The sequence below is a fragment of the Nannospalax galili genome, unplaced genomic scaffold (assembly GCF_000622305.1).
Source record: "Nannospalax galili isolate Female #2095 unplaced genomic scaffold, S.galili_v1.0 scaffold695, whole genome shotgun sequence".
In the NCBI taxonomy this organism is placed as follows: Eukaryota; Metazoa; Chordata; class Mammalia; order Rodentia; family Spalacidae; genus Nannospalax; species Nannospalax galili.
Window position 1 is genome coordinate 1,200,607 of NW_008335601.1, and position 23,875 is coordinate 1,224,481.

General features: G+C 46.0%; 1 protein-coding gene across 1 annotated transcript in view; it reads left to right on the forward strand.

Moving 5' to 3' along the window:
• Cmtm8 (CKLF like MARVEL transmembrane domain containing 8) overlaps positions 1-16,217 on the forward strand; it is an 80,798-nt gene extending 64,581 nt beyond the window's left edge. The window contains exons 2-4 of the mRNA XM_008830470.3: positions 6,727-6,900; positions 13,247-13,363; positions 15,856-16,217. Of these exons, the coding sequence (XP_008828692.1) occupies positions 6,727-6,900; positions 13,247-13,363; positions 15,856-15,939 (375 nt within the window). The 3' untranslated portion in view covers positions 15,940-16,217. The remainder of the gene's footprint in view (positions 1-6,726; positions 6,901-13,246; positions 13,364-15,855) is intronic.
• The last annotated feature ends 7,658 nt before the right edge of the window (positions 16,218-23,875 follow it).

The window sequence follows — 23,875 nt, forward strand, 5'->3', positions numbered from 1 at the left end:
CCCGGTCTGTCCTTGTGTCCTTATTCTTCTGAGCGTGAGACAGTGAACTGAGAAGCCACTGGCTCAGGGTAGATTTGGTGACCATTGATGGTCCACCACTCTAGCTTCCCCCAGAGCCAAGAAAGACACCACCCCTCTAATTTCAACACACATCAGAGACTGGAGAGATAGCTCAACAGTTAAGAGCACTGGATGCCTTTGCAGAAGACCTGGATTTCCAGCACCCACATGATGGCTCACAACTGCCTGTAACTCCATCTCTATGGGATCCAGTGCCCTTTTCTGGCCTTTGTGGGCACCTGCACTCATGAACATACACACATAATTTTAAAAAATAAAATAGATCTTTTAAAAAAAGTTTTTAAGGGCCCACATCAATATCACAGTAATGGTTCATGCAGATGCTGAGGGAGCAAGAGGCTGGACCTAGCCATGGGAACCAGTGTCTCTCACGCAGAAGTAGTAGAAACTGTTTTGTAGTAAACCTAATTCCCCACTTTTATTTCTTTTTTTCTTTCTTCCGTCTTGTGACAGGGTCTCGCATAGCACAGGCTAGCCTCAACTCAAATTCCTCCTGCCTCAGCCTCCCCAAGTGCTGAGCTTGCAGGCCTGAGCCAGTTAACTACACTGAGGCCCCCTTGCTTTCTCCCACCCCCATGTAGCCCAGGCTAGCCTCAAACTTGATAGGTAGCTGAGGACTTCTTTATTTAAATTTTTGATTGTGTGAACTGGAGAGACAGCTCAGGGGTTAAGAGTACTGACTGCTCTTGCAGAGGACTGGGGTTCGATTCCTAGCACCTACATGGCAGCTAACACCCGTCTGTAACTCCAGTTCCAGGAGCTCCAATGCCTTCTTCTGACATGGGTGTACTATACACTTGCAGGCAATACACTCATACACATAAAATAAAACTAATAAAATATTTAAATTTTTTTGATAATGTGTGTGCCACTGTTTAGGGGTTATGTGCACCTCAGTGCAGGTACATACAGAGGCCAGAGGTGTTGGATGCCCTAGAGCTGGAGTTTCAGGCAATTGATCCACCCAATGTGGGTGCTGGGAATGGAACTGGGTGCTGCTCTTTATTTTTGAGACTGGGTCTCCCTGTAGCCCCAGCTGGCTTGGAACTCACTATGTGGACCACGCTGGCCTCCAACTCACAGAGATCTGCCTGCCTCTGCCTCCCAAGTGGGGGATTAAAGGCCTGTGCCACCAAGCCCAGCTCTGTGTGCCGCTCTTTAACGGTTGAGTCATCTCTCCACCCCTGAGCGGTGAGGACTTAAACGCCTGCTTCCATCCCCCAAGCATTGGAATTACTAGCGTCCACCACCACATCTAGTTTATGGGGTGCTGGGGATTAAACCCAAGGGCTTCATGCCTTGCTAGGGAAGCCCTCTACCAACTCAGCTTCATCCTCAGCCTTCTCTGCCTTTACATAAGCCTGCATCTCTTTTGGTCCCTTGTCATCTACCTTTGTACCCTGCTTCACCAAAACAGAGGGAAACACCATTCAAACACGGAAAATGCTAAAAGGAGCAACTGGAGCTGGGAGCCCCGAGCCAGGTTGGCATGTGACCCCAACACACCATTTGAGTCTAAAATTCAGAGATAGCCTTGAGGCATCAGGAAATCCAGGCCTTCACTCTGAGAGAGTTGTCAGCACCGGGTCCTCTGTTCTTACAGACTACTTGGCTTTCTGTTCTGCCTGCTGCTTTGCTGTCGGTCTCCGGGACTACTAGACAAAGCATTCTTCGCTGATTCATGGGGATTACTATGATGATGTATGTTCTTTGAGAGGCTTGGATCTTAGATCTGCATCGTTGGCATCTAAAATCATGCGTAAGCCCTGGTGTATGGGACAACTAGTGGAAAGGAAGAGACTGAGGGAAGAAAAAAGAAAGGAAGGGACGGAGGATGGGAGGGAGGCTAGGATGGCAGTAGGACTGGAGAGAGGGCTCCAAGGTTAAGAGCACTGGCTGCTCTTGTAGAAGACCTGGGTTCAGTTCCCAGCACCCACATCGTGGCTAATACCCATCCTTAACTCCACTTCCAGGGGATTCAAAGCCTTCTTCTGGCCTTTGCAGGCACCAGGCTGTCACATGGTACACTTACATCCATGTATGTACTCACACACATAAAATAAAAATAAAATCTTTTTAAAAAGGAAAGGAAGGAGAAAGAAAAAAGAGGTGGAAAGGAAGGGAGGGAGGAAGAAACAAAGGGAAGAGGAAGGGAGGGAATGTGGGGCTAGTTCCCTGGCTACCTGAGGGTTGGGGGGCTGCGACCCCCTGGCCTTGGCTCTTCCCAGCTCTGCAGAGCTGGTGGGTCTGGATGGAGCCTGAAAGTCTGTGTTCCTAGCAGGCTGTGGGTGATGCTGCGCCTCCTGGTCTGGGACCACACACTTTGAGAGCCTGGCTAATTGCAACCTGCCAGCCAAATCCAGCCTGCGCCTGTTTGTAAATAAAGTTCCTGTGGAATACAGCCACTCCTCCTGTGTGTTCACATAATGTCTGCTTAACACTCCGCTACAGTAGCAAATGGACAACTGTGACAGAGACCGTATGGCACACACAGCCAAAGATATTCACCACGTGGCCCATGATCAGAAAGAAGTATTCCAATTTCTCCTTCTGAGCCAGGATCCTAATTATAGGCACAGAGCCCTAGCCCCCTGCATTCTCTCACTGCCAGGTATTCTGGGAGCCCTTGCTGCAAGATCCCAGCTCTGCTAAACATTTCGTCATGTTTGCTGAATGGAATGAGCACAGGACTAGTCACCTCTGCTGTTTACCTGGGTCTTTGTAGATCCCAAAACATCTTCTCAGAGGAGAAATATCACTTATGGTCTCACAACGTGTTGGGGACAAACGCAGGTCTTCTATGCTCCCTACCTACCGCACTGTTTGTGCAAGGCAGAATTGGATGGTACTTGGTGTATTGGTAACACATCACCCTCTGTTGTGTCAGTGTCTAGATAGGTGTGCTGGATAGCTTTAGTGTAACTTGACACACCTGGGTTGAGGGAGCCTCAACTGGGGAATTGTCTCCATTGGACTGGCCTGTGGCCATGTCTGTGAGGCATCTTGATTGTTGTGTGATATGGGAGGGCCCAGCCCACTGTGAGTGGTGCCTGTGGGCAGGTGGGCCTGTGTTGCATAAGAAAGTAGGCTGAACGGGGACCAGGGGAGCAAGTCAGTAAGCAGCATTCCTCCACATCCTGTGCTCCAGCTCCTGCCTCCAGGTTCCTGCCCTGAGTTCCTACCTTGGGCTCCCAGATGAACTTTGACCCAGGATGTGTACGCTAAATAAACCCTTTCCTCCCCAAGTTGGTAGTGGTCAGTGTTTTGTCACAGCAATGGAGAAACAAACTAGGACAATAGGGTACCAACAACAGACCACAGAAACTGTTCCGCCCCAATCTTGCTTAGTGAACCAGTGACTTTATTGGGGTTACTTACAGAAGCATAGGTGACTCAATGGTATCTGCTTATGAAAAGCCCATCTCAGCATAAGTGACAGCTCACAGAGGCTGCATGCCTGAACTTAACCTGTAATTACTTGGATTCTTTAAGTTTCGGGAGTTTCCTGAAATCTATATTGCTTACTTCCTGAGCCTTAATGGAATGTTTCAATTGGGTGGAAATAGCTCCACAGATCCACAGAAGGCAAGGGCTTTAATAAGACCCCAACTAAGCATTTATTACACCCCTGATTTCTTTGGACAGGAATTCAAGATGGAGCTGACTGACAGATCTGCTCAGCAGTTTTCAAAGCTTGCTCAGGTGTCCTTTAAGGCTGACCGGGGCAGGAAGACCCACCTCCAAAGGTGCTCGCTACACAGGGGTAGCAAGTTGGTATCAGCCATTGATGAGAGGCCTCTGTTCCTTCCCTGCAGACCTCTACCAAGCTTTGGTGTGTCCTCACAGCATGGCAGCGGACGCCCTAGCAGCAAGAGGCAGACAGCGCCCATCCTGGGTCCTAGCTTCGGGGCACAGAGCATCGTTTGTTTTGCATTCTATTATCAGAGGCAGGTCACAGATCACACTACAATGCATGAAATTCCCAAAGAGGTCAGAAGAGGGCATCATATCTTCTGGAACTGGCATTAAAGACAGTTGTTACCTGACATGTGGATGCCAGGAACTGAACTTAGGTCCTCTGCAAGAGCAGTCAATGTGTTAACTGCTGAGCCATCTCTCCAGCCCCTTTAGGCATATTTTAAAACCCCACCCAGTGTGAGGATCCCCATTTCACTACCTGCTGGAAATATCAGGGTTCTGTGGTATTGCCTCAATGTGTGTCTTTAATTGACCATGAAATGTCAGACTAAACTCTTAAGTAACAACAAAGGAAGCCACAAATTACTAGCACCACCATGGCTATGAATTTCATCCTGCTCCAGAGCACCTGAGAGACTTCATGGTGGTACTGAAGGGTTAGAGGCTCAGAGGGAGACATACACCCTCACAGCATCCTTGAGAGTGGGAACAAGGACCATACGGTTTGAAACCTGCACCCCTCAAGCAATTTGGGTATGTTCCGCCATGGAGCTGGATCCCTAACTACCATTTCTTTATATCCTCATTTCCCAGGTCGGGAAAGGAGAGACCCAAAGAGGCAATGTTCCCTGTTGGGTAGAGCAACAAGGTCCGAACCTCCTGACTGCCCTGGCCCATGGGCTGCGCAGCTCTGCTGTAGCTCATGAAGTCTCTTCAGGGACACGTGGTAGACTGAAGATATGGGGACTGGCACTTCCAGATCTTTATATTAATTCATCTTTACATCCTATCAGCTGTGTTTCCTGGCACCATCTGGTACTAATGTGTGAGAACCAAGTTCATTCTCCCTCCTAGGATCATTCAGATAGCTAGAAGGCCAACACTGGTCTCTCCTTGAGCAGGGCTGACCCTGTGTCTTCAGCAGCAGTGTGTGGATGCCCCCTAGTGGATGAATGGAGATGGTCTCTATCCTTACAGAACAGAAACGAGAAGAGTGGCTGGCTTGCAGAGTCCTTGACTCTGACATCAAGGGAGAGGACACTCTGGGGACAGTGTGTTCCTTAAGGGTTCTCAGGAGGACACACTTTTTTTTTTGATCTTTTTGAGACAGGGTCTCCCTGTAACCCCAGCTGCCCTGGAACTCACTATGTAGACAAGGCTGGCCTTGAACTCACAGATCTACCTACCGGGTGCTGGGATTAAAGGCGTGTATCACCAAGCCCCCAATTTCATGTATTAATAACCTAATTTATTTATTTTTATTTGTTTGTTGAGACAGGGTCTCCCTGTAGCCCCAGTTCACCTGGAACTTGCCATGTAGACCAGGCTGGCCTCAAACTCACAGAGATCCACCTGTCTCTGCCTCCCAAGTGCTGGGATTAAAGGTGTGCACTACCACATCTGGCTTATTTTTAATTATGTATATATGTATGTGTGGGTATGTGCACGTGAGTGCAGGTATCTGCAGAAATTAGAGACATGAGACCATGGGGGACGGGTAAGGAAAAGGCACAGCTACATTCATTGGCTGCCTAAAACAGGCCATGAAGGCTCAGTTAGGAAAGGACTTGTTACACAAGCATGTGGACCTGAGTTCTATTCCCAGATCTCACATAAAACCTGGGCGTGGCTGTTCTTGCTTGTAACACAGTGGTGCTGTGGAGGCTGAGACAGGTGGTTCTTAGGGCTGGCTGGTCAATCGGCCCAGCACAATTTATGAATCCTAGGTCACAGTGAGACACCCTATCTCAAAAAATAGGCGCATGGCTACTGAGGAACAACACCCAAAGTTGACCTCTGGCCTCCACATACACACGTGTATGCACACGTGTACACACGTACACATGCAAAAAATAAGTAAATACAGGTCATGAGCTGCATGTGGTTTTTGCCGTCATTCGTCAACTGTTTTGGAGAGGAACTGAATTGTGTGTCTCACACACTGCATAGTAACTTCATCGGATGCGGGCCTTGGTGCCTCCCACACATCTGTGTCCTGAGCACCTGTGTGGCTAGGCTGCCATCCTCTTTTATTTCCTATTTGTCTCTGTCTAAAATGAACCAGGTTGCAATGGGAGAGGCCGGTAGGTGAAAGTGCTTTGCATACCTTAAAGAAAGCCACTTTAGAAAGGAGAGGCTGTCCCGAGTCACACAGCAATACAGCCAAAGCCCCGTGGACTCCTGAGGCTGCCTCCTGGGATGTGGTATACATACTGACTGCCATGGCTTAGGGATTGTGTGAGTTACTTTTCTTATTGCTGTGACAATATCTGAGAAATAAGGAAGGACTTTAAGATTCTTTGTATTGGGGCTGGAGAGATGGCTCTGCTGTTAAGAGCACTGACTGCTCTTGTAGAAAACCTGGGTTCAGTTCCCTGTACCTACCTGGCAGATAACAACTATCTGTAATGCTGGTTCCAGGAGATCTGATGCCCTCCTCTGGCCTCCACAGGCATCACACTCATGTGGTACATTTTATATCCATGCAGGCAAAACATTCATACACATGAAATAAAAATAAATGAATTCCCCCAAAAGATATTTATTATTTTTAATCTTATGTGTCAGGGGGGCATGTACACTTGAATGTGTCCATGTGTATGCACGCATGTGTGCATATGTGTATGTATGTATTCGAGCAAGTTGAAATGGCCACTTTGACTAATTATGTTTTTCTCTATTCCATTCTTTTTCTTTATTTCCTTTCTTGCCTCTGCCACTTCAAAGGTCTTGGGATTGCTGGTATGGACACTCATCGCTGGAACAGAGTATTTCCGCGTCCCTGCTTTTGGCTGGGTCATGTTTGTAGCTGTCTTTTACTGGGTCCTCACCGTCTTCTTCCTCATCGTCTACATCACCATGACCTACACCAGGATTCCACAGGTGCCCTGGACCACAGTGGTAAGGATACCCCAGGGTCCGTTCCTACCCAGTGGTGGGAAATGGGAAGGCAAGTGTCTTCTTGTGGATCCAGAGTCACCTCTCTGCTCACACAGGGAGGGCTGGTGAACCTGCACAGCCCAAGATCTCTGTATTACCTGGCAGGCCCATAAGCATTCACACAAGAATGTGAAACTAGGCCCCTGCAAGGTCCTGGATTCTGCATGGCCAGAGCAAACCAGTTCTCAGAAAACTGGGTGGAGGCAAGCTGGGTTCTCTCAGGTAGATGCTTGTTCTATTAACAGTGTCCTTACAAACAGTGTCACCTGCAAACAGATCTTCTTCCTTCAAACCCTTCTTAGCCCTTTGCACATAGACGCTCTGATGTGTATGATAGGGGAGGATAGAGCACAAAAGGGGCTGTTTAAACAAACAGGTAGGGGCTGGAGAGATAGTTAAGAGGACTGGCTGCTCTTGTGGAGGACCTGGGTTTGATTCCCAGCATCCACATGGCAGCTCACAACTGTCTGTAACTCCATTTCCATGGGATCTGACACCCTCTTCTGGTCTCCATGTAGTGCATGTACATACATGTAAGAAAAACATTCATACACATAAAATGAATTTTTAAAAAAAACTGGTGGAGTCAGGGGTATAACCAAAGAATGGGAAACCCTGGTTTCCATCTCTAGCACTAAAACAAACAAAAACACAATGATAAGCAGTAGATGGACTAGGGTGTGGCACAGTAATAGAGCACTTGCATGGCATGTTCAAGACCACGAGTTCAAACCTAAGAACCAGCATAAACACCAGTAAAGCAAAACTAAATGAGTGTCCGTCCACTTGGAAATAAGAATAAATGGGTCTGACTCCAGTAAACATACTGCATACGGGATTAACATGGTATATACATAAGTTTGGGGCAAAATAGAGTGCCTTGGCATGTGGGTAGTCTTAAGAGGGCATTGGAAGTGGCCATATTTTTTTTTTAATCCATGACTAGAGTGTAGCTCAGTAGCAAAATACTTACTTAGCGTGTCAGAAGCCCCAGGTTCTATCTTCCACACCATGACCAAAAAATAAAATGACAGACTCCATAGACTGAGGGGACTGAGGGCATGACTCAGTTGGTAGAGCACTTGCCTAGTGTACATGCAGCCCTGGGCTCACACCTGTAATCTCAACACTTGGAGGCTAGAGGCAGGAAAATCTGAAGAGAGCACTTGCCTAGTGTACATGCAGCCCTGGGTTCAGTCCTCAGCATCACATAAGTCAGACATGGTGGCTCACACCTGTAATCTCAACACTTGGAGGCTAGAGGCAGGAAAATCTGAAGTTCAAGGTCAACCGGGGACACACACACACACACACAAAACCACAGAGGTATGGTGTTGCATGCCTATAATTCCAACACTTGGAAAACTGAAGCAGGGAGCTCTCAGATTTGAGGCCAAGCTAGGCTATATAGTGAGGTCAAAGCCACCTGATTTATGCAGAGGAAGACCCTGCCTCATTAATTAAAAAACAGAAAAACAAACAAAAAATTTGATGTCACATGTATACATGTATGAAATGGAGCTCTGAAGACGTACTTTGTTTTCAGTAAACAATCAGAAAAATGCACAGTTCTGACTAACTGACTTGGGAGTGGTAACCTGAAGATAGGTGGCTGGCTTTCACACACTGCTGTCATTATTCAAAAAACACCTGCCTCTGTTCTTTCTGAGTTGACTTCAATGCTCAAGTAAATCCCATAAGAAACAAGTCTCCTTTTATTTGACCAAACAGACTGACCAACTCAGGACTGTTTTCCTCCATCCAAAAGTATAGATTCCCATTAGTTTTCAAGGTTTGTAGCAGATTCTGAAAGTAATGCCAAACAAGGTTCCCATGGCCATCCAGGAGAGTGCAGGCAGTCCTGAGAGTCAGTGTCCTGCGCCCCAGTGGGCACTGGGAAGACCAGAGTCATATGAATGGTGGATTCAAGGACAGCTGTGAGATGGTGTAGCCTGACAAGTTGAGTTCCATCCCTGGGACCCACATGGTGAAAAGAGAGGACTGAGTCTCACAAGTTGTCCTCCAACATGCATGCACATGCATACACCCACCATAAGTAGTAAATAAATAATAAATAAATTTACGGCAGCTGGTACTTTGTGGTAATACTAACTATGGCAACATGGGGGGTATACAAAAAAGGACTAGGGTGGAGCTGGGGATATAGCTTGGGAGAGTGCTTGCCTAGCATATATGAAGCCCCAAGTTCCATCTTCAACACAAAATAAACTGAGTGCAGTAGGTACACTTGTAATCCCAGCACTTGGGAGGTAGAACTCAGAAGGTTTGAGGTTCAAGGTCATCCTCAGCTAAATAGTGAGTTGGAGGCTAGCCTGGACTACATAAGAGTCCTGTAAGTTGTCTTCTGACCTACAAGAAAGAAAGAGAAGGAGGGAGGAAGGGAGGGAAAAAGCAAAAACTTTTTCTCATGCCTGGAGAGACAGTCTAGTAGTTAAGAACACTGGTTGCTCTTGCGGAGGACCTGAGTTTGGTTCCCGCACCCACATGATAGCTAACAACTGCCCTTAACAACAGTTCCAGGGGATCTGATGTCCTCTTCTGGCCTCCACCAGCATTACAAACATGGTACATATACATACATACAGGCATAACACTAATATGCATAAAATAAAAATAAATGAATCAAAAAACTGGTTTTAAAAAGAAAGAATATTTCTCTTCTGATAGCTGAGAATATATCAATGTTAGCCAGAGACTGGTGAGGCTGTAGGGGATGAAGGACTTGTCTTCCCAGCTGCTTGCTTAGATGTGTGGATTTGGGGAATATCAGCAGGTGAACCCAGAGAACTCTGTCTTCCTCCCTCCTCCTTCCTGTCTCCCTCAGCAACCTGGGAGTCTCAGTTCATAGCTTGGTGAACTGCTTGGTACCAAGGCTGGTGAGAGCTGCTCGCTCTCCCTTACTACCATTTTCTTCTCTAGTCATATAATTTTCTGTGTGTCCAGCTCTCAGCAACTCTGCCAGTAGATGGGCCTTATGCCTGAGTGTGGACACTGCAGTATAAGAGGACATGATGTGGACAGCCTCTAGGTCATGGCTTTGAGGCTGAGCATGCTCTTCCCAACCCCCTGGCTGGGATGCAGCTGTGCCCAGGACACCTGCTGGCCCCCAGGGAGAACAGAAAGTCCCTAGAGATGGCTAGCCCACATGGTGGAAGGAGCCTGGACCTGTGTTCCTGTCAAGGAGGCAGCCAGGCCAGCTCTGACTGCATATGCTTATTTCGTGAAAGAGAAACTGTGTCATGTGACTCATCTTGGGGTCACATTTCACAGCTAAACCCAAGGTGACCTGTCCATCATTTCAGGGTTTCTTCCCACTGTCTTCGGACCTGGCCTTTCTCTTGATATTTAGGGGAGTTGTCTTTGGTGGCTTCTAAGTGCCTTTTTGTCTTCAGAAGTGGAAAGGAAGTAGAGAATCAGCTCATGCTGTAGTCCCAACTCAGGAGGCTGAGGCAGAAGGAGTGCCTCCAGCTCCAGGCTAGCCTGGGCTACACAGTGTGAGACTCTGTCTCGAATACCAAAACCCAAGGCTGGCAAGATGGCTCAGTAGTTAAAGGCACTTGCCACCAAGATGATGTCCAGAGTTCAACCCCTGGGACTCACATGGTAGAAGGAGAGAGCTGACTCCCACAAATTGTCCTCTGACTTCCACATGTAAAACACGATACGTACACTCGAACACACACACAAAATTAAACTGTAATTTTTTTTAAGCTCCAGAAAGTACTGGGTATAATCAAACCAGTTTACAGCTCAAGTCTAGGGCTGGGAAATGGTTCAGTGGGTAAAGTCCTTGCCACACAAGTACAAGGACTGAGTTCAGATACGGAGCACCCAAGTAAAAAGTTGCGTGTGGGCCAGGGAGATGGCTCAGCTGACGAAGTCACTCACCAAGTCTGACAAACTGAGTTTAATCCACGTGTTGCACACAGTAGAAAGAGAACCAACTCCACAAGTTGTCCTCTGACTTCTGTGCACACATGCATTTAAGCACACACGCGCGCGCGCGCACACACACACACACACACACGCACACACACAATTTTTTTTTAAACCACAGACTTGTAATCCCAGCACTGGAGAGACAAAGACAGGTGGATTTCTGGGACTTGCTAGCCAGTAAATCTAGCCAAATTGGTGAGCTTCTGGTTCAGTGAGAGACTCTATCTCAAAAAAAAAAAAAAAAAAAGGAGAGTGATAGAGGAAAATATCCATCAACCTCTGGCCTTTATGTTACACACACAGGTGCACATGCACATATTCATATATTATACACACACTCGTGCACAAACACAGCTTAAATCTCTCTGAATCAGCCGGTGTTTACTTGGTGTCTTCCATGTATTTGAACCATTCAGCTATGTGGGACTTCATAAAACATTCCACCTGGTGTAGGATGGGCCGCTACCGAGGGGGGAGGTTAGCCTCAGTTGGAGCTCAGGTTCTTGCTCAGCAGAGGAAGGAGGCACAGGTTGCATGGCTCAGCATTTCTTACAAACGGTCCTCTGAAATTAGTATCTGGTTCTGCCCTGTAGGAACCTTCCAGGACACTAAATAGACCATCTCTCTCCTGTGGAGAGAGGAGACACCCTTAGTTCAGCCTCTTAAATTTTGGGTCCCAGTTGCACAGGCTGGAGGCTAAACAGAGTGGCTGCCTATCCAGGGCTTTTATCTGTGTGTGCCTTCATTCCAGAGACTACAGAACGCTTTTATAACAAAATAGGATGGAATTCAAGAGAGACCAGTGTCCTCCCTCCTGCCTCCACAGCAAGCAGCCAGCCACCTTTGTCGGGATGCTGAGCTGGCCCTCAGCTGGCCCTTCACCATGGGCCAGGGTGTTTGAGAACTGGAAGGAATGTAGGGTCTGGTTCTGAGCTGCACTTGAGTCAGAGCCACTTCACAGCAGCAGGACAGAGTGATGCTCTGAGGCCTAGTGCCCCTCCTCCCCCCTTCACCTCAGCAACTATCAGTTCTTGATTTAACCTCAGGAACCGTCTCAGGCACTGGTTTCTTTGGTTGGTTGGTTTGGTTTTGAGTTTGAGTTTTTGGTTTTGAGACAGGGACTTATAACCCAGGTGGGCCTCTAACTCTTTGTGGCCAAGGATGACCTTAAACTCCTCATCGTCCTGCCTTTACCTTCCCAGTGTGTACCACCACACATGGTTTATGCAGAGCTGGGGGTGGAAGCCAATGCTTCACGCATGCTAAGCAAGAACTCTACCAACTGAACTACATCCTAGCGGGACACTGCCGTTTTACCCTATGTTTTTCTGTACAGACTGGATTCTGTGATTACTGTGATTATAGATTACCTCTTTAAAATGCATCTCAGGGTTGGAGTGATGGCTCAGTGGTTAAGAGCACTGACTCCTCTTGCAGAGGATCCAGGGTTGGTTCCCAGCTCCCGTATGGACGCTAGCAACAGACTCCTTGAATCCCGGTTCAAGGGATCCAACACCTTCGTCTGGCTCTGCAGGCATTGCATGCACATGCTGCACGCACCTTCATCTAGGCAAAATATATTCATAAAATAAAAATTTAAAATTAATTAAAATTTAGCCAGGCTTGGTAGCACACACCTTCAATCCCAGCACTCCAGAGGCAGAGGCAGGCAGATCTCTGTGAGTTCAAGGCCAGCCTGGTCTCCATAGTGAGTTCCTGGTCATTTTTTGACCCTGTCTCAAAAAGACCAAAAAAAGAAAAAGAAGTAGCTGGGAAGTTGCCTCTTAGCAGTGCATGCATGGTATCCCAACACTCAAGATGTCAAGGTAGGAGGATCAGAAGTTCAAGGTCAACCTGTACTAGCATAGACCCTATCTCCAAATCATAAACAAATAAATAAATAGAAGTAGCTTGATTTAGGTATCCCTCCTCTAGGGCTGGCAGCCCAGGAGGTCTCTCCCTAGTCTGACAGGGACATATGCCAGATGGTCACAGCTGAGCCTGGGGTGAGGTAGATGACACTGTACCATCCCTCCTGCTACCTGCCTCCCTTTCTCAGATCACCTTGCTGGGGTTTGCAGGAGCTGGGGACCGAGAGCCAGGGAAGGAAGAGTGATGGCTGAAGGGGTAGTATGCAGACTGGGGCCCTTGCAGGGCAGGCGGCACCCAGAACCTGAGCTGCAGTGACACAGCCTCTTCTCACTGCTGCTCCCTCCTGGCCTCCCTCAGTACTCTACTTACTTGGTTGTGGGCAAGTAAGTCCACACTGGCCTCACACACGCAGGGGCACTTTAGCTCCCTCGTGAGGTCCCTCCTCTCCTCAGCACTCTACCTCTCTGCTTCACAGGGCCTGTGCTTTAACAGCAGTGCGTTTGTCTTGTACCTCTCTGCCGCCATAGTGGATGCATCTTCTGTCTCCCCAGAGAAGGACAGTCACAACTTCAACAGTTGGGCAGCCTCTTCGGTGAGTCCTCCCATCCGCCACTCATGATCCTCCTGCACCTTGGGATCAGGGAGGGGGACAAAGTTACCTGTAGAAAAAAAGCCACTTGCAATAGTGACATTAGGGCAGTTGGCTGACGATGGTCTGCTTTAAGAGGCTGCCACCCTCGGCTTAAGTGACAGCCACAGGGCTAAGCAAGAAAGGTCCTTGAGGGGGCAGCACTATTCAGAATAGTCCCTCTGCCTACATTCAATCAGGTAAGTGGGGAGACTGCAGACAGCAAGCATCCTGTGGTTCTAGTTGGCCTCTTAGAAAGTGGAAAGGTGCCAGGCATGGTGGCATATGCCTTTAATCTCAGCGCTTGGGAGGCAGAGGCAAGCAGATCTCTGTGAGATCTAGGCCAGCCTGGTCTACATAATGAGTTCCAGGACAGCTGGGGCTGCAGGGAGACATTGTCTCAAAAAGAGTCTAAAACCAGCCTAGTCTCTTTGAGACCTATCTCAGAAAAACAAACCAAAATAAAAAATGGCCTGGGGATATAGCTTAGTTGGTAGAGTGTAGCCTAGTGTGGACAGAGCCCCAAGACCACGTAAATCGGATGTGGTAGTGTGCAACTAATCCTAGCACTCAGGAGGTGGAAGCAGGAGGATGAGGAGTGAATTCAAGACCAACTTGAAATACATGAGACCTGAGTGGGGTGGCATCCAGATTTTCCTGCAGTGACTAGCACTGGGGAGTCAGGGGGATGAAATAAGGAACTTTGATATACCTGTACACTGATTATAAAAATTATTCCGAGGGGGCCAGGTGTGGTGGCACACGCCTTTAGTCCCAGCCCTTGGGAGGCGGATCTCTGTGAGTTCGAGGCCAGCCTGGTCTACATAGCAAGTTCCAGATCATCTGGGGCTACAGGGAAACCCTGTCTCAAAAAGACCAAAAAAAAAAAATTTACTCTGAGGGAGACTGGAGAGATGGCTCTAAGCTTAAGAGCACTGGTTGCTTTTGCAAAGGGCCTGAGTTCAGGACCTAGTACCCACAAGCAGCTAACAACCATCTGTAATTCCAGTTCTAGGTGATCTGACACCCTCTTTTGGTCTCCAAGGGCATTGCACACATGGTTGCACTTAAACACCTATGGGCAAACATTCATACACATAAAATAAAAATAAATTTTAAAATTTACGCTGAGAGTCAGGAAGTGACCCAGCAGGTGAAGGCACTGGCTGCTAAGCCTGGGGACCTGAATTTGGAGAGACACACATGGTAAAAGCAGAAAACTGACTTCTGCAGCTTGTCCTTTGACGTCCGCATGTGCCACACATAACAATAGATTCATGGATAAATGGACGTAATAACTTTTTATTTCTCAAGATTAACCTTAAAATAGCCCGACCCCCAGAAGAAGCTACAGGGAAGGAGGTATTTAGACAGGAACACAGGACCATACCATTAAATGATGGCACAGGGCATTTCATCAACTCATTTACTTTTATGTAGACTTTCAAATTTCTATCAATAAAAGCAGGGGCTGGAGAGATGACTCAGGGGTTAAGAGCACTGACTGCTCTTGTAGAGAACTCGGGTTTGGTCCTCAGCATCCTCATGGTGGCTAACAACCATCCATAAGTCCAGTTCTAGGGGATCCGATGCCTTCTTCAGGCATTACACATACACATACACATGCAGGCAAAACACTCATACGCATAAAAAAATAATTAATTAAAAAAATCATTTTTTAAAATTATATAACAAATTAAATAAAAGCAGATTCACAGGCTGGACTCAGGTTAACATGCAGCAAGAATGGGCCAGAACTGGGCAATGACTGTTCTTGAAAGAAGGACCTGAGTTTCCCTACAGAAAATGAGGCCCAAGAGCCAGCTGAGGGGTGATGGCTGAAGGGGCAGTGGGCAGTGGAGCCTCACAGGGCAGGGAGACTCCTGAGCTACAGTGAGCCTCTTTCTTTCCACTTGCAGCTGTCTTGGGCTGGCCCTCCCCCAGCTGCCCACCGAGATGCACATGCACACACACACCATCTGGGTTGTCACTTGCAGAACCCGGCTCACCTCATTTTCTTGAGCTGACCATAGGTACTGGAGGTTGAGCCCTGTCTAAGGTCACCTGCACTAAATTAGAAGCACAATAGTCACCGTCTTCACCCCTGAGTGAACTCCCTGAAGTTAGGCTTCTCAGATCTGTTCATTCAGAAGAAGGTAGGGCTCTGCAAATAAAGGTGCTTGCCAAACATCCTGAGCTCGAACCCCAGGATCCACACGGCAGAAGGTGACAACTAACTCCTGAAAGTTGTTCTGTGACCTCCACACACACATAAACTAATGATAATAACAATAAAATAGAAATCAAAAAAGCAAAGCAAAGGAGGGTAATTAAACCACTAAGTTAGTTTAGATGAGGAAGCCTGGAGTCCAGCAACTGATGCAGTGGAAGGGGACTGATAACTTGCTAATTGGGATGTGCCCTGAACCCATTTCTGTCATGCTTCTTCCCTGAAGTTCTTCGCCTTCCTGGTCACCATCTGCTACGCTGGAAACACATACTTCAGTTTCATAGCCTGGCGATCCAGGACCACACAGTGACTTCGACCCATTCCATCATTGGAAAGAAAAAAAAACGAGAATCCCACTGTACAAAAAAAGTTGTAGGTATAATGTATATTTCCACAGAATTGTATTTAACTAATGTTTTTATATCTTAGTTAAATTTGCTCGTAGTGGCTTATTACAATTAAACTGGACACTTATTTGAAAAGTGCTGTAGCTTAGAGTGAATTCTGAAGTATCTTGATGTCTTCATAGACTTTATTTTCTTATACAGTGTATAAATAAATTGCTAAATGTTAAGAATGTGTCAAGTGTGTAAAGCTAACTTTAAAAAACTATTTATTCTTATTATTTTATTTATGTGTATGTGTGTCTGTGTGCATGAATGCCTGATGTGTTTGGGTACCCACAGAAGCTAAAAGAGGATCCCAGATTCCTTGAAGCTGGTGTTACAGATGGTTGTGAGGCACCTGAAATGGATGCTGGACACCAAACTCCATCCTCTGGAAGAGCACTAAGCTCTCTTAACTGCTGAGCCATCTCTCCAGCCCCTGCCTGTTTGCTTTGTTTTCTTTCAGAAATCTGTCTACCTGTGCCTCCTTAGTGCTGAGACTTAGAGGTATACCCCACTATACCCAGGAAAACTAACTTTTTAAATTGTATTACATTTTTATTTAGTATGAGTCTGTGCGCGTGTGCGTGTGTGTGTGTGTGTGTGTGTGTGTGTGTGTGTGTGTCTGCCTGTGTGTACACATGAATATATCCATGCCAGGATGCATATATGGAGATCACAGGACAGCTAGCAGGAATCGGTTCTCTCCTTCCACCATGTGGATCCCGAGGATTGAATTCAGGTCTTCAGGCTTGGCAGCAGAAGCTTTTACTGCTGAGGCATTTCACTGGCCCAAAGCTAACTTCTTTCTTTTTTTATATATTATTTTATTTGAGTATTTTGCCTATATGTATGTACATGCACCCATGTTGTGCAATTCCCAAGGAGGCCAGAAGAGGGCATCAGAACTGGTGTTAAGGATGTTTGTTAGTTGCCATGTAGGTGCTGGGAACAGAACCTGGGTCCTCTGAAAGAGCAACCAGTGTCTTTACCACTGAGCCATCTTTCCAGCCCCTTAACTGGACAGGGTCTCCCCATAACCCCAGTTGACCTGGAACTCAATGTATAGACCAGGTTGGCCTTGATCTCACAGAGATTCTCCTGGCTCTGCCTCCCCAGTGCTGGAATTACAAGTGAGCAGCTTTATGTATATGTGTGTATGTCTGAGTAGGGGTATGCCATATGTGTGTAAGTACCTGAGGAAGCCTAAAGATGGTGTTAGATCCCCAGCTGTAGTCTGCCAATGTGGGTGTTGGGAACTAAACTCAGGTCCTATGCAAAAGTGGTATGTATGTGCTCTTAACCTCTGAGTCATCTCTCTGACTCAAAACTCTTTTTCTTTCCTCTTTCTTTCTTTCTTTCTTTCTTTCTTTCTTTCTTTCTTTCTTTCTTTCTTTCTTTCTTTTTTTTTATTTTTTATGAGACAGGGTCTCACTATGTAGCCCAGGCTGTCCTCAAACTCACAGAGGTCTGCCTGCCTTGTGCCTTTTAAGTGTTGGGGTTAAAGACTTAGAGACATAGGCTGCCAAGCCCAGCCCCGCCAAATAATTTTTAAGATACTAGATTCGTTGGTGATTAAATGTTGCAAAATCCCAGCTTGTGTATCTGATTGAGGAAGGGACAGAACCTGGTGCTAAGAGAGCTCCCCCCTCCCAACGTTGCCCATGGTGACTGAGTTTGTCAGGAAGCACTTGTGCTTGCTCAACAGGGCAGGGTGGTGCTTGCTCACCAGGGCAGGGTGGCAAAGATCCATCTCTTCAGATCTGGGGACTACACTGCCCATGACTTATATCCCAACCCATAACCCAGAAAGCGTTGGATGAAGTATGGCCTTGCCATTGTTAATGAGCTCCTGCTAAGTGACTGCCAGAACAGGGACCTGTTTTCTTCTAAAACATGTCAAAATAAATACATAAGCCATTAAAGTATCCACAGAGACAGACACTTTAAAATCACCTATGAGGACTGGAAAGAAATAGCTCAGTTAGTAAGTGCTTACTTTACAAGCATGAGGACTTGGCTTTGATCTCCAGAACCTACATTTATGGTTTTTTCGGATGGTTGGTTGGTTTGGTGTTTTGTTTTTGTTTTGAGGGGCTTTTTGAGACAGGGTCTCCCTGTAGCCCCAGATGGCCTGGAACTCACCATGTAGACCAGGCTGGCCTCGATCTCACAGAGATCTGCCTGCCTCTGCCTCCCAAGTGTTGGAATTAAAGGCATGTGCCATCATGCCCAGCTCCATAACCTACATTTTTTTAAAAAAGGTTGAAGATGTGGGTCCATTGGTAGAGTGCTTGTCGTGCATGCACAAAGCCCTAACGCAATCCCTAGCACAACCTAAACCAGGAGTAGTAGCATATACCTGTAATCCTAGAACTTGGAATATGGAAACAGGAGGATGAGGAGTTCAAGATCATCCTTGGCTACACAGTGAGTTTGAGGTTTGCCTGGGGCTCCGGTCAAACCCTGCCTCCAAAAAAAATGTCAGGCCTGGTGCCTGGTGGTACACTTGTAATTCCTGCACTGGGGAGGCAGAGACAGGTTCCACCCTGGAGCTAACTAACTAGTGAACCCGGCCTACTTGTCCAGTCCCAGGCCAGTGAGAGACTGTCTCCAAAGAAAAAAAAAAGGTGGATGGCATTTGAGGGACCATGGCCCATACACACACACACACACACACACACACACACACACACACACACACAGAGAGAGCAGTAAATTATCTTCTGTCCACAAAGACATATATGAATTTTTGTGGGAACTTCTAGACCAAAATATCGCTATCTCAGATGTTATCAGGCACTGGGAAGTACTCGATGAGCCAGGCAGATGTGCAGGAGAGGAAGTATCTTTAGGCGGGACGGTTCCTGTTGCTACAGCAAGTATCTTGGGTGGCTTTTCATCATGAGCTTTTGAAAAACAAGAAAACCACAGAACCGTTAGTGGAATTGCTGTCATGCACAGGACTGGAGCCCGGCACTCTCGGTATGATGTCCCATGGGCCCCCAAGGCTTCTTGTGGTCTCTTGTTCAATGCTATTTCTTTCATTTGTGTGTTGTATCTTGTTCTAGTTCCTTCTCTAAACTCTGTTTCCCCCCCATCTAATAAAATCAAATTTCTTCTTCTTTTTTTTTAATTTCTATTTTTATGTGTACGAGTGTTTTGCCTGAATGTATGTAAGTGAACCATGTGTGTGCAATCCTCACAGAGACCAGAATCAGGGTCAGATCCCCTGGAACTGGAGTTAGTTACTAAGTGGGTGCTGGGAACTGAACCCGGGTCATCTCCAAGTGCAACTCTTAATGGCTGAGCCATCTCTCCAGTCCCTGAAAATTGAATTTCTATCATGTCTAATCACCACCATCCCAGACCTTTGAAAGACCCAATGAAGGATGTTCCTGGGGACTGGAAACATGGTGCAGTTGGTATAGCACTTGTTTAGTAACCACAAGTCCCTGGGTTCTGTCTCTAGCACCTATGAAATTGACAATGGTGGTGCATGCCTATAATTCCAGCACTTAGGAGAAGGAAGCAGGAGGACCAGGAGTGCTAGATCTTGTCTCAAAAAACAAACAGAAACAAAAACTTTATAACCAGGAACTGGCCTGGATTTGTTCCTCAGACTCCTAGGCTAGATGACAGGGGAGTCCCAACAGAGAAGGTCTAACCATTCACACCAAAAATCAGTGGAAAAAGTAATTGTTGAGCAGATGTGCATGGTACACATCTGTCTCAGCACTTAGGAGGTGGAAGCAAGAGACTCAGGAATTCAAGGCCAGCCTCAATTATATAGCAAGTTCCAGACTAGCCTGGGACTCGAGGAAAAACAAAATCTTGGGTTATAGATGAAGCTTAAAGCCATGTTGCATATTGTGGATGATGCTTGAAAAATGAGAGACAGGAGCTGGGAAAATAGCTTAGATTTTCCACAGAAGCCTGAGGACCTGAGTCCCATTCCTAGAACCCACATAAAAAAAGCCAGGGGCTTGGTGAGATGGTTCAGTAGGTAAAGTGCTTGCTGCACAAGCGTGAGGCTTGGAGTTTGGATCCCCAGCACCCATGTAAATGCTAGGCAGGCATGACTGCCTGCCTATAATCCCAGCACTCAGGATCTAGAGGCAGTATCCCCAGGGAAACTAGCTAGGTAGACCAGCTGAATTGGTGAGCTCTGGGTGCAGGTGAGAGATGGGGTTAGGGAGTTCCCTGAGGCTCATTGGCAAGACAATGAGAGACCCTGTCTTAAAAATCAAGGTGGACCATACCAGAGGAACAGTATCCAAAGTTGACCTCTGGCCTCCACACCCATGTGTACATATGCATACACACACACACACACATACACACAAACACACACACTGAGAGGTGGGGATGGGGCTCAGATATATAGGAGTGGGACACAGGGCCACCCTGAGCCAACAGTTAGCCATCCATAAGAGGCTGAGTGTTGTCACCAGAGCAAAAGGAAGATATGTGCACACAAAGGATCATTTGGAAGCTTACTCCATGGTCTCCTGGGACAGCTTGCCACTCTGATTTTGAGGTGTTTTTGTTGTTGTTGTTTGGAGTTTTTTTGTACTTTATATTGCAATCAAGGCACCATAAAGAGCAAAGAAACAGGCCTAAAAAGGCGTTCCTGGAAGTAGCCCCAAGGAGCTTCTTTGTGTGCTGTGGGAGGACAGGACGTAGCTTGTGGGGTGAAGGTGCCGTATAGTCTCAGGTCTTCTTGACTATAAGTCCTAAAGGTCTGCATGAACAACATATGACCTTCTGCCTTTGTGGGTTTTCAGAAGCAGGTTCATGTGCTTCCCTGAGAGCTCACCAAAACAACAGACATCTATTTCCAACCAAAGGGAAATCATTATTTTCCTTCTTTGGGATGCCGAGAGACCTTATTGGTGAATGATTTCTAGGTTTGCAATTTTAGATAGCAATATATTCTCAAACGTTGGTTGAAACTGTACATTTGAACTGTGTGTTTGCTTTCTTTTCTTTCTCATTAAAAAAGTAAGAGAAATAAAAGATAGCTGAGCATGGTGCTGCAAACCTGTGATTCCAGCAGTTGGGAGGCAGAGTCAAGTTTGAGGCCAGCCTGGTCTATACAGTGATGCCAAGCCAGCCAGGACTACATAGTGAGATCTATTTGAAAAGAAAAAGGGAAATAGGGGAGGGGAACAAACAAAACAAAGTATAATGACACGTACAAAGATGCCATGATGGGGGATGAGATGGCTCAGCAGGTAGAGAAACTTGCTACCAAGCCTGATGACCTAAGTTCGATCCCCTGGACTCACATGGTGGAAAGATGCCTGGCTCCTGCAAATTGTCTTCTTTTCACATACTGTAACACACACACACACACACACACACACACACACACAAACACAAACACACAAATGTAATAAAAAAAATGTTAAGGATGCCATGACAAAACCCATACTTTGTATGATGACCTAAAAAATTAATTGGAAAAACACCCAAAGCGTCACACAGACCAGCCAGCAAAAAGTTCCAGAGGGAGAGAGAGTTATAAATATTATTACTCATCTCCCCATCATCTCTGCTTAGCATGTGAGTCCACCTCCCAGCCTTCCATGGCCTCTTAGATGGAGTAGCAGGTTTTTCTGTTTTGTTTTGTCTTTTTGAGACAGGGTCTCCCTATAGCCCCTACTGGCCTGGAATTCTTATATAGACCAGGTTGGCCTCGAACTCAAAAAGATCTGCCTTGCCCCTGCCTCCCAAGTGCTGGTGTTAAAAACCTGGCTCAGGTTTTTAATTTGATGTGCTTACTTCCTCTACTCCAGGCAAAATCAATAAAATGCTTGAAGCAACTCATCTCTCTGCATTGCTATTTCTAATCCATTCCCCAAAAGACAACATTTAGCGCGTATTTGAAAACTACAGGAAAAGATGAACTGTTCAATTGCAATAATTCTTTTTCAGATTTTTAAATTGTTCCCTTCCTAGGAAAACCCCTTCAGAGTATTAGCACACAAAGGATTTTAAATGCATAAAATATCTCTGCAGAAAGCACTGGATGATCGCTGAAGATACATCCCTGCGTAGAGAAATCAATTTTAAAAGTCTATAATTCTGCCGGGCGTGGTGGCACATGCCTTTAATGCCAGCACTTGTGAGGCAGAGGCAGGCGGATCTCTGTGAGTTCAAGGCCAGCCTGGTCTACGTGGTGAATTCCAGGTCAGCTGGAGCTACAGGGAGACTGTTTCAAAAACACCAAAAAAAAAAAAAAAAAAAAAAAAAAAAAAAAGAAGAAGTCTATAATTATATCCCCAAGACAATTATTAATTGATAAGTTGGGCTTTAGAGATGGCTCAGTGATTAAGAGTACTGGCTGCTCTTGCAGAGGCCACCATGTGGGTGCTGCAACCTAGGTTCTATGCAAGAGTAGTCAGTGCTCTTAACCCATGAACCATCTCTCTAGCTCCAGATGTGTACTGTTTGTTTGTTTGTTGTTTGGCTGGTTGATTGGAGGCGTGATTGAAGGCATAAGCCACTACACCCAGCTCGAATGTGTACTTGTAATAAATGACTGTATATATTTTTAAATAATTTATTGAGAATTTCATACATGCATATAAGGTGTTTTGATCAAATCCATGCCCACTCCCTCCAGTCCAACTCCTCCCATATCTCCCCATCACTTTTTTCTGGTAACTTCATGTGCTCTTTCTTCTTCTTTTCTTTTTTTATGGGGCTTTTGGCTACTCTAACATTCCCCCCTCTGAAGAGGTAACCCTAAAATCTTTTAAGGGTTAGATAAAAGCTTCCAAATACTTTAGACATTTTTGGCCTTGGAACAGAGTATGTTGCTAAGAGGCCCAGGGACATTGCAACTTTTAGCCAAGCCACTCTAGCATTTTTTTGGGTTTTTTTGTTTTGGTTTTGTTTTGTTTTGTCTTTTGTTTGTTTTTGTGAAGGAGAAGTAAAGGCAAGAGTAATTAATATTACAAGTTCTAGATAGGGAACTAGAAAAAAAGTCAGAATAGGGCAATTTTCAAATGTTCATATGCGAGTCCATTGGAAGTTCTTGACAAGGATTTCCAAAATCATCCCTCTATTGGGTTCCTCATTTTTTTTTTTTTTTTTTTTTATCTGCCAAGGCTGGACTCGAGACTGATGGATTCAGGATTTGCTTTCGGGTATTTTGATATCTGTTGGGGTGGTTAGAATCAGTGTCAGTTCCCTCTCAAAGTCTTCAAGATAACTGAGGGGTTGCTGAGGTATATGTATGACCTGAAGGTATGCACATTGGAAAGCCTTTACTCAGCATGGGTCATGCCTTCTCTTCCTAGCCTTCCCCAGATTGTATACTTTAGTCTTCCCCAAATCCAGGAGACCATGTGTGATTAGGGCCAAATTACATACAGTTGGCTGGGAAGAGAGGTTGGATACTCTGGGGAGGGTCCAGTGACCCTGCTTAGCCCTCCTTTAATGAATGAGCACAACTGTCAACAAGCTCAATTGTGACAATATTTAGTGATCAGGCACAGCCAAAATCATGATGATGGTAGTTATTTCATGCAGAAGAGACTGCTGTATAGCATCTGATTAAAAGGACATTTTAAAGGATTTGGAATTTTAAAGGATTTGGTGCTAGGATCCACATGTGAGGGAGAACATACATTGTTTGTTTTTCTGAGCCTGTTACTTCACTTAATATAACAGTTTCTAGATCCATCCATTTACCTGCAAATTTCATTATTTCATCTTTCTTTACTACTGAATAGAACTCCATTGTGTAAATATATACCACATTTTTGTTAACCATTTATCAGTTGAAGGGCACTTAATTTGCTTCCATCTCTTAGCTATTGTGAAAAGAACAGCAACAAACATGGTCGT